This window comes from Halichoeres trimaculatus, unplaced genomic scaffold (genome assembly GCF_033239565.1).
Source record: "Halichoeres trimaculatus isolate MK-OKI-2021-1 unplaced genomic scaffold, fHalTri1.1 fHalTri1_scaffold_12, whole genome shotgun sequence".
Lineage (NCBI taxonomy): Eukaryota > Metazoa > Chordata > Actinopteri > Labriformes > Labridae > Halichoeres > Halichoeres trimaculatus.
Window position 1 is genome coordinate 20,416,264 of NW_027437190.1, and position 14,258 is coordinate 20,430,521.

A 14,258-nucleotide genomic window follows, 5' to 3' on the forward strand; every position below is an offset into this window, starting at 1 on the left:
TTCTTCTTTCTTTTGTTATTTGAAAACACTTTTATGTGGGGCTCCATTGCACTGTGTGGTTTGTTTATCAGATAAGTACACAGGTAGGTTTTGATTCTTTGCATCTTTAGCCCATTTGTGTGGTAGAGCTGAAAGCATCAATGAAAAATTATCTGAGCATTATCTTATTGTAAGGCACTGCTGTGTGTTGCTGTTGTGTCACAGTCCCTGACGAGCAGCAGGAGCAATTATTTAATCATTTTTAGAAAAATCCAACCAACATGGCACAGAAACATTTTTGTGATTGTCTAAGATAAAGCACTTACACCAAATTACTGTCCCGCTCCTTCAATCTTGTTAACTGACATCTCTGGTGACACTTTGATCTCTTCCTCTGAGTGACGGCTGCTGAGTGACATGACAGGAGCAGGGTATCGGCCCATTACTCTAATGGAGTGGGTGTGTCTGTGCTTCGCTGCTGTATGTGTGTACTTTGTGCCTACTCCTTTCTCAGTGTTGAAGGCGCAGATTCTTTTGAATTATTTTTAGCATATGATGCAGCGAGCAACACTTAAATGTTGACACATAAAATGCTTGTATTCAGATTTGAATTTCACAGCACAGACTGATATAAGATCAGTTTGCACCTCTTCACATGCATACACACTTCTGCCCATTCACTTGCATAAACATACACACTCAGGCGTTCACCCCATGGCCCTGGCCCCTCACCCTGAAACCTGGCACCTTGAGCTGATTGAAATAACAGGTGCGACAATGTTATGGTGCCAGAAATCCTACCCTGGCACTGACATAAATATAAATATTGTCATCCTTCCCTGATGTCCAGGCCAGCACTGCTTTGGCAGTCTCAGTCTGTTTTCCTGTGTCAAGTTCCCAGTACTGGCCTGTGCTCAAGTCTGGAGTTTCCAGATGCTAAATCTGTTATATAACAAGTACTACATGTTTTGATTCTAGTGCTGCTTATCACACAATTACAAATCTGAAAAGCTGTTCATGGTGCAAAAACAAAATGATTACAGCTGTTTGAAACCGCTCTCATCAGGAAAACACAAACATCTGCCTCATTTATCACCAGATGGCTCAACATTTCAGCTTAAGACACTTTGGAGTAGACTTACTTTGATCTGTAGCCCATCTTGTGTAAGTGTATGTAAGTGTTAAACAGTGTGTGATGTTTTAAACTAGCTGCAGTATAGTCATGAAATGTAGTTTTTGCTTTCTTTGTGTGCACATCCCTCTTTTTTCTTTTTTTTTTCCTTTTATCTTTGTTTTCTTTTTTTTCCTTTTTGGAATCAGAAAATTCCGACCATTAGTATCCTCAAGTCTGCCGTCTAAATGGATTATGTTTACTAACATATAATGTAAACAGAGCTAGAATTGTTATACTGTGTATAGTTGGATAGTTTTTTGATAACTACTGGGTCATAACTTTAATATGGTAAGTTTAAAAAAGAAAAATCTGATCAGAAATGTTCCCATTGAATAAGAAACTCCTTTTCGAAAAGTTTTGACAAAGACTGATTTCATTTTTCGCTAAAACAACAAACTGTGACAAACAGAAAATACATCCAACAATGACTCATCAACATTAACACAGTAAGGGCACTGGTCAGATAACCCTCTTTTATAATCTTTTATGCTATTCTAACAATGTACTAAAACTCTCCCAAGTATTTGATTTTAAATAATGCAGTTCTTGTAAATATTATTCTTTCACCACTCAGGACATGACAAGGGCTGTCACATTTTGATTTTTTTAAGTTCAGCTTTTTGAGCATCACATGGAAGTGTCCACTGAAGTGAAAACTTCAGTGCATGAATACATTTGTAATACTTATTTATGTAATATAAAACTAATTTAATACTCCTGGTTTTTTTTTTTTTTTTTTTTTTAACAATTTTTATTCAGGTTGATTGTGAGTTTTTGAAGTTTTCTTATGTAATATTACAAAATAAACTTCAATAGATAAATAAATAATCTATTGCATCAATATTCATTTTGATGCTTCCATAAGAGGAAAAATGTGGGACAGCATGAAACTTAAATCCCAACAGTAGCCCTACCCATTGAAACACTGAATGAAAATGACAGAACTAACCCCCAAAAATAGCATAAACAAAACCTCTGCACATACAGTTTAGTATTAAAAAGGGTCACCCCATTCTTCTAAAGGACAGCAATCATATGATATTATTAATTGTAAATGAATTAAAGTCAGAAATGATGACCTCCAGTTTCGTAAACAGGCGACTTGCAACACAAAAATCTCTTCTAGAGAACTTCTAATAATTACATGTCCCAACTCAAGATCATCTTGATTCTGAGAAGTTTCTGGCACATAGGTGGCCATGGGGGACAGTGCATGAGGTGCCTTAAAGACTTCCATTGACACAGACGATAAGATGCCACTCCATCATTATATAAGCAATCAGTGGCAAACAGCTTTTGAATAGTATTAGTGATTTCTGTGTATTAGGGTTTAAATGACCTTTTGGCTCAGACCAAGATGAGGGAGCAAAACCAGTGAAGAACTTCAGAGTAAAGACAGAGCAAATCCAGTTACTTACAGGCATGATGTATTCTTTAGTACGTAGATGCATTTTTTACGGTTGAAATGTGGTTTTTGAATGTACAATGACAGGAAACAGGTGTTTTTTTAATGATACTTTGAGCTACAGCTGACAAAACGGTGTTGTTGCTGCTGAGTGTTAACTGGCCCTTTGGTGTCTCCTGGCTCTCTGCCCTGCAGCTCCACTGACCTCCACATACTCCTCACAGGAAACCTCTAGGCCCCTCAGATCCTCTGGCACCTGCCAACCTGCCATTCTTCCTGCCCTGAAATAGACCCCGACTGGCACTTATCTGATCTTGTGTGTGTGTGTGTGTGTGTGTGTGTGTGTGTGTGTGTGTGTGTGTGTGTGTGTGTGTGTGTGTGTGTGTGTGTGTGTGTGTGTGTGTGTGTGTGTTTTCTTATCTTGGTGAGTTGGTATAGAGCCATGCTGACTGCAGCACATTCCCTGACTTCCTGTGGAGCCCCAGACAGCTGCAGATCGATCAGCCCACTGATGCATCACTTTAGAAGCCACATACAGTACACACTGAAACACACACAGGCACATATACAACTTCATTTGTGCATGCATACGGACAAAAGTGTGAAATGCATATGAGTGTTTCCCTTCCTGTTGGGTAGGCTGTAATTTCAGACCAACTTCCATTATGAGCTGGAGTCTGCATCACTGATATCCGGACAGATTATACAGCAGAAAGCAGACTGGAATCAAAATGACTGAATGAGCTGAGTCAAGAATGAATGGAAGGGGACAAACCTGTGATGAATAATGTATAGTGAGCAGGTTATTCCTGGTTGTCTCACCTTGCTTAAACAACCACCTCTCTTTATATTATCTCCCTCATTGCACAGCTACAAAACAAAAACAACTTCTGCTGCTTTCACTCACAGTTTGAGCTGCATTCATAATGGTTCACACCGCAGCTTTCTTAAAATGGGCTATCTTAGCTGTTAAACACTTCCACACTTGTGAATGGCTGCTATATGCTGTATGCCAACCCTTCAAAGCCACTGTGCTCTCCAGGTGCTGCACTTCACAGAGTGATATTCAGAGACAGGTTGCAGGCTGGCTGACCCAGCTGAATGTACTGTACACAGCAAGAGGAGAGTCAGCGAGTCTGGAATGTGTGCCTGGGAAGAGTCCCACCGACCTTTTTAAATTCCTTCCCCTCTTTTAAATAGACCGGAGAGGTGTGGACTTTTAAACTTAGAAGAATCTATTGCAGTCCTGGATGCACCAAGCTGTATCCTTGTCAATGACATTTATACATGTGGTACAGCCATGAGAAAATTTCAGTCCACAAAGACATCCATCTATTCCAAAACATAAATCGCCTGTACACAGTGGTAAAAAAACACCTGACAGATCTGAAAGTATTGACTTGTTTTGCCTCGGAAGCATTATCACAGAATATGTAGATGGTTTCTCTGAGTATAACAAATATCAGATGGAGTGAGTCTTTCTATTTCTGTCTACTTTTCAGTGATTACAGCAGCAAATGACTCTGCATAGTGTTATCATAGTTCCTGAAAACTCAGACTCTGTTTTCCCATGCCTTCTGCAACTCAAGCCAAAGGTTTTCCTTTGATTTAACATGAGAGATCTGTTCAATTTATTTTCCAACACCCTGAATTTGCTGGATGGAGTTGAGGTCCAGGACTGAGAGGTCCAGTCCATCATTTTCAATGTTCCTTTTCATGAGGAAAATGAACTGATGATGCTCTGTTATATGACACATAGAGCATAATGAAATAATGATGACTTTGTAGATGTTTAATTTGTTTTATATTACGGCCACTTCAACAAAAACAACCCAAACCTATGAACTTTGCCAAGTGTTTTAAAAATTTTGGCCACCAAAAATACAGAGCAGACTAAAAGTTGTACCTTAATGATCCTAAACTTAGAGACTATGGTGCGACAGCAACAGGTTAGCAGAGCAGAAAATATAGCATCAAAACTTTTAAAAATACAAAGGATGGCTTCTGTACAAGATGCCATTCAACATTAACCCTGAAACCTCAGCTGAGAAACCACACTATAAAAGCTCACATTTTAATGTGTATGGCATTTCGAAGATGTTAAAGAATTACTTCAATGAGGCTGATTTTACAATGTGAATTCACTTTCTCAGTTTCTCATGTTTTATATTTTTTGTTTTTGAGCGTGTAACTGGTGTAATTTCTGATCCAACTTAAACACAAGTTTGTTTTCACAGACTTTTACGATAGAGGATGTGTGGAAACAGAGTAATTAATTTATACTCCCAGTAGCCATAGATCAGACCACAGGACAGGAAGTGTCTTGGCCTGCTTTGCTTTGCTCTGTTTTGGCACATTTCTCATCCCCTTTCCTGCACATCTTCTCTTTAACTCACCCCTTGTTCCTGTTTGTTAACACCTAAATAACTCACTTTCTTAACACCTTTGTTTCTTGCTCTCAAACACAAAACATAACAGTTGTCTTCTCTCTAATCCCTCAGCTCTCTGCCTCACAGACAGGCAATCATACAAACCTCCATATTTACACTTTGGATTTACAACAGATGTCAAACTATTTTGACAATGCGCCCACCAGTCTGTGTGTTTATGCCTGTCCATGTTTTCACAGTACTATGATCCTAAAGCAATTCACACATTTACTGCCCTTCAGGAGGGAGCAAGTCTCTCTTGGTATGATATTTCATGTTTCAAGCAGGAGGTGAACATGATCATAAATCAGACAAGTGATGCATCTTTTTTTGGGGGGGAATTTTGTATAATCCTTATTTCTAGACTCAAATGTCAAAATATTCATATGCCTTCTTTGATATCTTCAAATTACTCATCAACCGCATTTAAGATGTGCCCAGCTTTGGTACTTCAGCTTGGAAATGCTTGAAACCAAAGACACACAGAGGATTGTTTGACAAGATGTGGACTCAGTGTCAAACTGGGATCTGTCCACACTGGTATGAAATGTAATACGCAGTGGTGTCAGGAAAAGGTATGGCTTAATTTGAACAAACCCTGCTTCTTGCTGTCACATCTACACTCAGACTCAGCCAGTGCCTGATAAAAACTTATAGTTCATGTTAAAGTAAGAGTCAGATGACTGTACCAGTGCTGCACATGACATGTTGACATCATTTAAAGCACTCCTTTAATACTTATGTTAATGACCACACTTGTTAAGCCAGTTCCTCTGTTTGCTGTGAGAGTTATGACAAAAATCAGAGATATCTCTGAGTAATGCATCCCCATTGATTAATGTTATGGTGTGGAACAAGAGTCACAGTATCTTAGAAGATGTGGTAAACTTACTGGCATGGTATTGTTTTGCTGAGTACTATATTACATGCTAATTTACAAGAAATTATTTTAAAATCATTTACTAATTGGTGTGGTGATGTTATCCTGCCCTCTTGTGGAAAAATACCTAACTGCACAGGTCTGGATCGTTGGAGTTAAGGAGAGTTAATGTTTCCGGGGAAACATTTCAGAGTGACACCGCGCGACTGTAAACAGTCAAGGTTGGTGTGCTCTTCTGTTTCAAAATCGTTTTATTCTCATTCATTGGACGGTGTAACATGTCTTAACTACATACATTTAATCTACCCTACTCTTTCCCCTGTTTATAGGCGTGAATTCAGTATGTGTGACGAACTAACGTTTACAGAGAGATACTTAAACCTTGTGTGACATTCAGGTCCAAAATGAAAAGAAATGATAGTTTTCTGATAAATAATAGTTAACGGAGTCATCCCGAGCTTTTATTCGCTGAAAATGCGTTCTTGAATGTCCAAATAAACATTTTAACGCTGTGATTATATAATTTATAATTCGGAAAGATGAGCTTTAAACCGTTACTATATAAAGTTTAGGTATTTATGCACACTGTTATCTGAAGCTATTCAATCTCACAAAGGTTAAATGTTCTTGTGTTAGTTATATGGGAGTGTTTTCATTCGGTAATCAAGCCCTTTTCGACTTGGCAGCTGCCTTTTTTTTTTTTACAAATCGGTCGTAAATGTCCTTTAAATGAATTTAACGAGTTATAACTGCGGTCTGTTGTTTTTAATTATGGCTTACAGCTGGATTGTTGTAAGTATCTAAGGCGGATCAGGTAAAACAAATTATGTCAACTGTGTGTGCATTGAAGAAGAAACAACAAATCAAAACTAATAGCACGTTCTTCATTGAGATCTATAGATGATTAGCTTTGTTACCTTTAGTTGTTGTGAGCTATAAAATACACCAAAGTATCAAATGGTGAAACAACAGTTTAATGAACTTTTTTTTTTTTTTTTTCACTGATTGAATTTAAGTTGGCAACAGGAAAAGCAGATACCTATCTTTTTTGTGCCCCTTCCTCTTTTAATGCTTCAATGTGATTGACTGTAATACCAGGCGATGAATGTAAGAGTCATATTTTTTCCCTTACTGTGTAGGATGTTACTGTTTGCAGTGAGGCAGCAGCTCCTCAGCAGAAGCAGAAGGAACAGTGCAGCCTGGGCCAGGTAAAAATAGAACAATAACAAACGCAAAAGGAATAGTTTTATTGCCGTGCCAATGAGAGTTATTACAGTTACCAACAGACGTCAACAAGAGATGCACCATCACTTTTTTTTTTACTATCAAATCACCAACAATTTATTTAAATTTACAAGGCTAATTTCCATTTGTCAATTTTGCTATCACTATTTATACTAGATCTAATGTATGAATATTAGATGTTATAAGCATCATTGTTTGTTGGACTGACAGTGATTAATTTTTTTCTTCCAAGGCTGCTGCAGAGACAGAGCAGAGGCTGTGTGTACTCGAGCATCCATGGGTTTAACCAAGATCGCATCAAGGAGAAGCTGCAGGCCTTTTCTGGGGGCTCCATTGATCTTCTCCAACAGGATTCAGGTGTCGCTGTGCTGACCATCAACAACCCCTCCCGCATGAATGCCTTCTCAGGTAAACTCGGAGTGTTCATGTTACACTTTGTATTCTAACAGCAACCAATGCAAGCTGTATTTTCAGGACAACTCTCATAATCAGAACTGGAGAAGCCTGAGTATGACTAGTGTCATTGTGATTTTGACTACTTCATTGTTTTGAGTGTTCTCTCGCTCTTAGGCGGTATGATGGTGGAACTGGAGGAGAGGGTCAGCCAGCTGGAGAGCTGGACAGACGGCAAAGGCCTCATTGTTCAAGGTGCTGCTCAAACTTTCTGCTCTGGATCGGACCTCAACGCTGTGAGAGCGATTTCTAACCCACAGGTAGAAAAAAAGCTAGTACCTGAAAAATCTCAAACTTTTTAAAGCTTGTTTTTGTCTCAGTGTCTCTAAGCCCTGTGCTTATCCATGGGTGTGTGAAATGTTTGCTTTGCCCTATAGGATGGGATGGAGATGTGTATGTTCATGCAGAATACTCTGACCAGGCTGCTTAGGTAAGAACTCTCATTTTCCTCTGTGGTACTCTTTCAAATCTAAACTCACAGACTTGAAAGACTGGAGTGAGTCAAAGCTTACAGAATTTGCAGTTAAGCTTTAATGTGTACAAAGTTTGGTGACAGCGTAGTTTTCTCAGTGCAGGCTGCCTCTGATCTCTGTTGCTCTGGTGGAGGGGAGAGCTCTGGGAGGGGGTGCAGAACTCCTGACTGCTTGTGATTTTAGGTAAGTTTTTCTACAACTGAGTTAATCAAGGAACACATCCAAAGTTAATAATCTAATATGTCTTTCTCTGTCTTTCAAAGGTTAGTGGCACCTGGCAGTGTGATCCAGTTTGTCCATAAACACATGGGTCTGGTCCCAGGCTGGGGCGGTGCTGCCCGACTTGTCCAAATTGTCAGAAGCCAGCATGCACTAAAGCTACTTGGTGGTGCTCTAAAAGTAGATCCAGAGCTTGGTCTTCAGATCGGGCTGGCAGATGGAGTCTTGGAGGACCCTGAGGTAGAGGAGGGTGCAGGGTCTCTCCTGCAGCAGACTGAAAACTGGCTTGGTCGTTATACCAAAGGACCTGCACCAGTGATCCGGGCAGTGAAGGAGGTGGTGCTGTCTGGCAGAGAGCTCCCTCTGTCTGAAGCTCTGAGAACTGAGAAGGATGTTTTTGGGACAGTTTGGGGCGGTCCAGCTAACCTGAAGGCTCTGGCCAGCAAGCCCAAACACAAATGAACATCCTCAGCACTTCTGAGATCAGCTGAGACTTTTTGAGGAGGCCTTTTAGGGACATAATAGTACAGAAAAACTTCTCTGAGATCAGCACATTTACAACTACAGCCTTTCATGTGCTGAAAACTGTAAAAAGACTGTTTTTTTTATATATATATAGGTGAATGCTGTGGTTGAACTTTTCTTCAGAATAAGCCTTTCATACATCAATAAGTTCTCATCAGTGCATGATTGTCCCATACTCACATGAGTGTGTTGTTACATACTTGAACCGTTGCAATATTCTTGTCTATTTGAAATGTTTACATGATGTCATGACTGATGGACACAAAAGCAGGAGTTCAGTTATACAGATATAAACTGTGTTGCTAATAAAGATGGATGCGGTCGAAGTGTTGTTAATTCTTTATGGAGTCATACTGTACATCAGGACTTATTGCATTAATTTAGCCCCTTGATACAAAGTTTATCCGTCATCCGACAGTGGCTGTCTTGATTTTCTGGGTATTTCAAATTCTTCTTTTATGAAAATATAAATGACAATAGGAACTGTGGATTACGCTTTCCATCTTCCGAATCCCTCCTGCCCCCATTAGTCAAACAAATGAGCTCTGTCTGTCCTTCGGGTCCCCTGAAAACATGATTATGGTAATGATCAGATCATGCCAAACTGAGGCCGACAGAAAGCAGTGGCATACAGAGAAACTGATGAGCTTTAACAAGCAGGAGGCCTCAGCATCTGTGTGCAGGACTGAGAGTAATACTGCTCTTTCTCTCCTCTTTTAGTTTAGTTCATCTAAGCTTCCAGATACTTCTGTGCCTTACCTTGATTATCCTTGCTTTCGTTGTGTCTGTTCTGTGGCAGTAACACCACACAACTGTTTTTAGTGCCTTCATTTATACTTGCCAAATAGAGACCCTGAATTACAGGGCCAGGTTTGAGATTTGAATATTGTAAGATGCTGAGCTTTTGTTGGACTTGGAGTCAGTTTGTAGCTCAATTTCCACTGCACACTAAAGATTAGGCTGGACAGCAAATTATACTGCAAAGCACCAATGAGCTCGGACTCAAATGACAAGAACAGGATGTGTCCCTGGAGGATGCCAGGCCTTCATCGCCTGTCCTCCATCCAGAGGTCATGTTTCCTGGCCAAACACCCTGCTGGAGCACTGATAGCTGCTGTGCTCAGAATATCAAATACCTACAAGGTGGGTGAGAGGAAATAAAGTCAGCCACATGATGATAAAGAGCTCATTACACTTGTCTTTATGATACATGGTCACAGAAAAGCAAGGAGATCATCTGATGAATTGGTGACTAAGTATTTTTCTTGTTGCTCATGTTGTGGCTGTTTGGTTGGAGCTACCCCTGTGATTCTGCCATATGAGGCATTGGGTATGATGACAAGGTATAAATACCGTCGTCCCTGGATCACTAAAGAGACTGATTGTGTTTTTCTTAGTATTGAGAAAACAAGCACAAACTTAAAAAAAAAACACAGACCAATGAAGATCCCTATTTTAAAGAAGCACAGTAACACGTGGTAATATATGCAATGCATTAAAAAAATCAGAAACAAGAGCTCAGAAATATTCTCCTTTTAGGATGATGAAATGACACAATTTATTTTAAATTACAAAAAAGTTGCCAAGCAAAAACTGTTACACAAATGTATTCTTCAGAATGAAAAGTCTAAGACTGAGCTGATGATGTAAGCATGTAAGAAATATAAAAATAACATAACTTGAAATCTTTGCAGCACGGGCAAAAACAAACGGCATGTTCTTGTTCTGCCTCAGACTTCATACAGGAGAGGATTTACAACCAAACTCAGAAACAGAGACAAATTAAAAACATCAACTCAAACTCAACCCAAACGATATCAATTCTCAACATCCTGCTGACCAGTAGTGTTTAATAACTCTCTCTTCAAACATGCACAAGTCACAAAACTTTAGAAACACACCAATTGAGAACACTTTAATCTGGGACAATAAGAATACTCAAGAGGCTGCAGAGACCTCAACAGCTTTTAAAGGAAAACACTGATACTTCACATCAAAACGCCAATTATTTAAAGCTGGGAGAAGTAAAATAAATGCTTCATGTGTATACTGTTTCAATGAACACTCATTAAAATCATGACTTGCTTTAGAATTTCAATAAGTTCAGATCAACTAAATTAAAAAGAAGATCCCATAAGACAGGTAGCCTGATAATAGCGGGATCTTAAGAGCTACTTTACAAAGTTTAAGCACAAAAACATGAAATTTTAAGACCCACATAGCCTGCGAGTGTCAGCACACTATCGAGTTTTCTTTCTTCATCTTGCTAAAAAATCCTGAAGAGCCTGATTTTAACCCACGGTCGACTTTGAAATCACAGATCTAAACGTTAACATTTTCATCTCAGAATATTAAAATAAAAGAATGTGATTGGTTAAGCTGGACTAGGAAATCATTAAGGGGGGCTGCAGTTGGAACATGTTATCAAAAGATTTAATTCTTTGCAAGAGTCGTCAAACGACTTGAGCTCTAGAAAACTTATTTCTGCGTGCTATGTTAGCGGAGAGAGTTAAAATGTAGATGATTAGAATGCAACTGTTTATGATAAAGACACTATTCCATTTCCAGAGGCAACATCCTCATTTATGCTTCCTCCTTCAAACGTCACAGATCTGGACAAGGCAAGAAATGCTCTGGGTATCAGGATAATAAACTTCAACACAGCAATACAGATGGAAGAGTCTGTGAGTCACTTTTACAATCCAACTGTCTCTCATCCCAAATGAACAGACCAGTATGCCTGCAACCAAACAGCTAAACACGAGGCAGGGTGCTAGCAGTTGAACATTAGCCCCACATGATGCTCTGAATAAAAGATTATGAGACTTTGAAGCTCCCAACAACATGCTGTATCCATCTGTCTGTCTTCCAAACCCTGCCTCCTGTCTGAGTGCGAGAACATGAAAACACATCATGAGTCCAACGAGCTGGGTATATTTACTGCATGAAACTGACAAACAAGTTGTACAGATCCAAGCAGATCATTGTGTACCAAAAAGAAGCAGCAAATTTAATGTCTAAAATATTCTGATAGCGAGCCATCCACCTACATCCGATCTGTGACAGAGTGAACAGCAGCATAGATTGAGGAATAAATTAATGAAATGGAACCAAGCCATCTTCTGATGATGGGCTCAAAGATGACTTCACACTTCAGTCACTGTACACTGGCCATCAGGCATTCTGGACCTCCCACTGCTACTGGATGAAGAGGGGGGAGAGGTGGACTCTGCACCAGGAGGGGCTCTGTCCTCTGGATTTAGTCTTTGCCTCCTGGTCAGATTTTCCCAGGGCTCCACACGCTCCCCATCTCCCCCATCTTCTTCTTCATCCTCCTCGTCTTCATCGTCGCTCCAGTCTCCAGAGCCAGACTCATCCACAGAGGTGTGAGGGTCAGAGGACCTGGAGGGTGAAGCTTGCTCCTCCTCATCCTCCTCCTCTCCTTCCCCAGCCTCAGACCGCTCATGAGGAGGAGAGGGCCTGGGGCTGATTTGCAGCTGGGAGAGAGCATCCTCCAGAGTGGGGCTGCTGCTGCTGCCAGGCTGACCTCCCAGGGAGGTAGGAGGTCTGGCAGTGGCAGGGGGGACTGTAAGTGTTGGAGGATTCCCTGTTACTTGCTGTTGTACACCTGCTACTGTGGTGTCAGCCCCATCAGCAGAGTTTTCTCGACCTGCAGCCCCCATGGCTACAGCAACTCCCTCAGTGTCCAAACGCAGTCCTGCCACTCCCTTCTTAGGGATATCCAAAATGTCTCTCTTCATCTTGCGTCTCCGCCCATGCTCATTACGCCTGTACTGCACCATGTTCTCCAAGTCGGCTACATACAAAAAACCAGCAATAAGCATTTCCGCTGTTTTCTTGCCCTTGGAGAAAGCGTCCTCCAGCTCGCGACTGGTTCGCTCGTCATACTGCCACCAACCATTCCTGCCTTCATAATACCAGGCGTGATCACTCCCTGCCCCACCACGACCTGCTGACGCCTTCAGCTCCTCTGGAGAAAGAAGTGTAGGCCTTTCCAGGAAGTCATCAGGTACCTCCTGTCTGCAGAGAGCACAGCGTTTGCTTTGCCAGGATGCTCCCTTCACGCACAGGAAACAGAAGACGTGATGGCATGGCAGCTGGACGGGGTGGACGCAGCTCTGCAGACAGATGGCACACTCCGGTACAGACAGGGCTGGGGATGAGTTGCTGGAGCTAGAGCATGATGATTCTGCACTGTTTCCACTTCCTCCTCCGCTGTTGCTACCTTTCTTACTGGATGGAAGCGAGCTAACAGAGTGGTCGACTTCCCCGCAACTAGCCATCCTTAGGGAGTTCTGAAGAAAAAGGTTGAAGCAAATGTTTGTGTTTTATTCTGAACATGCAATCAGTTTCCTTATATCAGTAGTATTCATTTTACATATTGCAATAAGAATTATTAGCATTACATTACATGATGCGACCTGCTAAGCGTGAGTTATGAATAAAATTATGTGATGACATTTGAGACAGGTCTACACATCCAAATATCAAACAATATCCAACAGACTGTTATATATCAAAAGTACAACATGCCAACAAAAAACAGCTAACAGACATGACATTTGATACTTACTGGAAGAACCTTAATGCTGATGTATCATGAGGAAAGTTGTTGGACCTTCAAACTTGCTGCTGGCAAAAAAGAAAAGAGGTGTCGGTTAAATTAAAAGCAAATGCAGCTAGGACACAAAAATACAAAACACTTCTAAACCAAACAACATAATACGTTGTGTGACAAACAAGTAGCTATCAAATCCTAACATTAAAACGGATTAGCTGAGCGTAAGCGTTAAATCGTTAAAGTATGACCGAAATGTGACGAGAATGTTTCAGTCTATAGAACAAAGGGTGCTCTGTTAACTGCCTGACTACAAACAATGAACTGTGTCAGCTAACTGATACAAGTTTGTGCTACCCAGCTGGCCTTAAGACAGGGCTAGAGATAAACACAGCTAACGTTACTTCAGCTAAACACAGAGCTAGCGATCTGTAAGATCAACACGAAGTTTAATGAACGCCTTACATACAGGAAGCGGCTGTTAAAGCAGGCCGTTTTTATGCCCTGTCGAAGCGTGAATCACACATTACAGGCGGATTTCTCGAACGACACAACGACCATAACAATAAGACCTGTTGTAGCTAATAGAGGCTAGGCTTGTGGCAGCCCCTGACTCCAGCAAATAGACGGAGTTCATCTGACGGCGTTAGCTTATCTAAGCAGTGGGGCATTAACAGCAAAGATGCAGGACTGGGAGACCAAAACGACAGTCTACTCACCGTACCGTTAGACTGAGTCCTAATGTCCCGATGAACACACACAAAACATGAAACGTGACTGATAACAACTGCTAATTCACCGACTTTCAACCTTAACTGTCTTTGTTTTCCTCCGATAAAAACTGAGAGAAAGACAACGACGTAACAGGGTTACGTAGTGACGTTAATTGACGTCACA

The 14,258-nt window shown here is 40.8% G+C and overlaps 2 protein-coding genes across 5 annotated transcripts; one reads left to right on the forward strand and one right to left on the reverse strand.

The window, feature by feature from the left end:
• Positions 1-6,053: 6,053 nt before the first annotated feature.
• On the forward strand, positions 6,054-9,101 carry echdc1 (enoyl CoA hydratase domain containing 1). Its single transcript, XM_074683916.1, has 7 exons — positions 6,054-6,088; positions 7,007-7,075; positions 7,345-7,520; positions 7,683-7,825; positions 7,943-7,995; positions 8,141-8,221; positions 8,302-9,101. Exons 2-7 carry the CDS (start codon positions 7,008-7,010, stop codon positions 8,717-8,719), a joined length of 939 nt encoding a protein of 312 aa, XP_074540017.1. The 5' UTR covers positions 6,054-6,088; position 7,007; the 3' UTR covers positions 8,720-9,101.
• A 1,196-nt stretch (positions 9,102-10,297) lies between these two features.
• On the reverse strand, positions 10,298-14,244 carry LOC141800736 (E3 ubiquitin-protein ligase rnf146-like). 4 transcript variants are annotated; one of them, XM_074683492.1, is made up of 3 exons: positions 14,086-14,244; positions 13,377-13,435; positions 10,298-13,098 (listed from the first exon to the last, which is right to left on the reverse strand). In XM_074683492.1, the coding sequence occupies exon 3, from the start codon at positions 13,084-13,086 to the stop codon at positions 11,929-11,931; it is 1,158 nt and encodes a 385-aa protein (XP_074539593.1). In that variant the 5' UTR covers positions 13,087-13,098; positions 13,377-13,435; positions 14,086-14,244; the 3' UTR covers positions 10,298-11,928. The 4 variants fall into 4 exon arrangements, with proteins under 4 accessions (XP_074539593.1, XP_074539590.1, XP_074539589.1 ...); XM_074683489.1 differs by having other exon boundaries at positions 13,377-13,432; positions 14,086-14,243; XM_074683488.1 differs by having other exon boundaries at positions 13,377-13,432; positions 14,081-14,241.
• Positions 14,245-14,258: the final 14 nt, after the last annotated feature.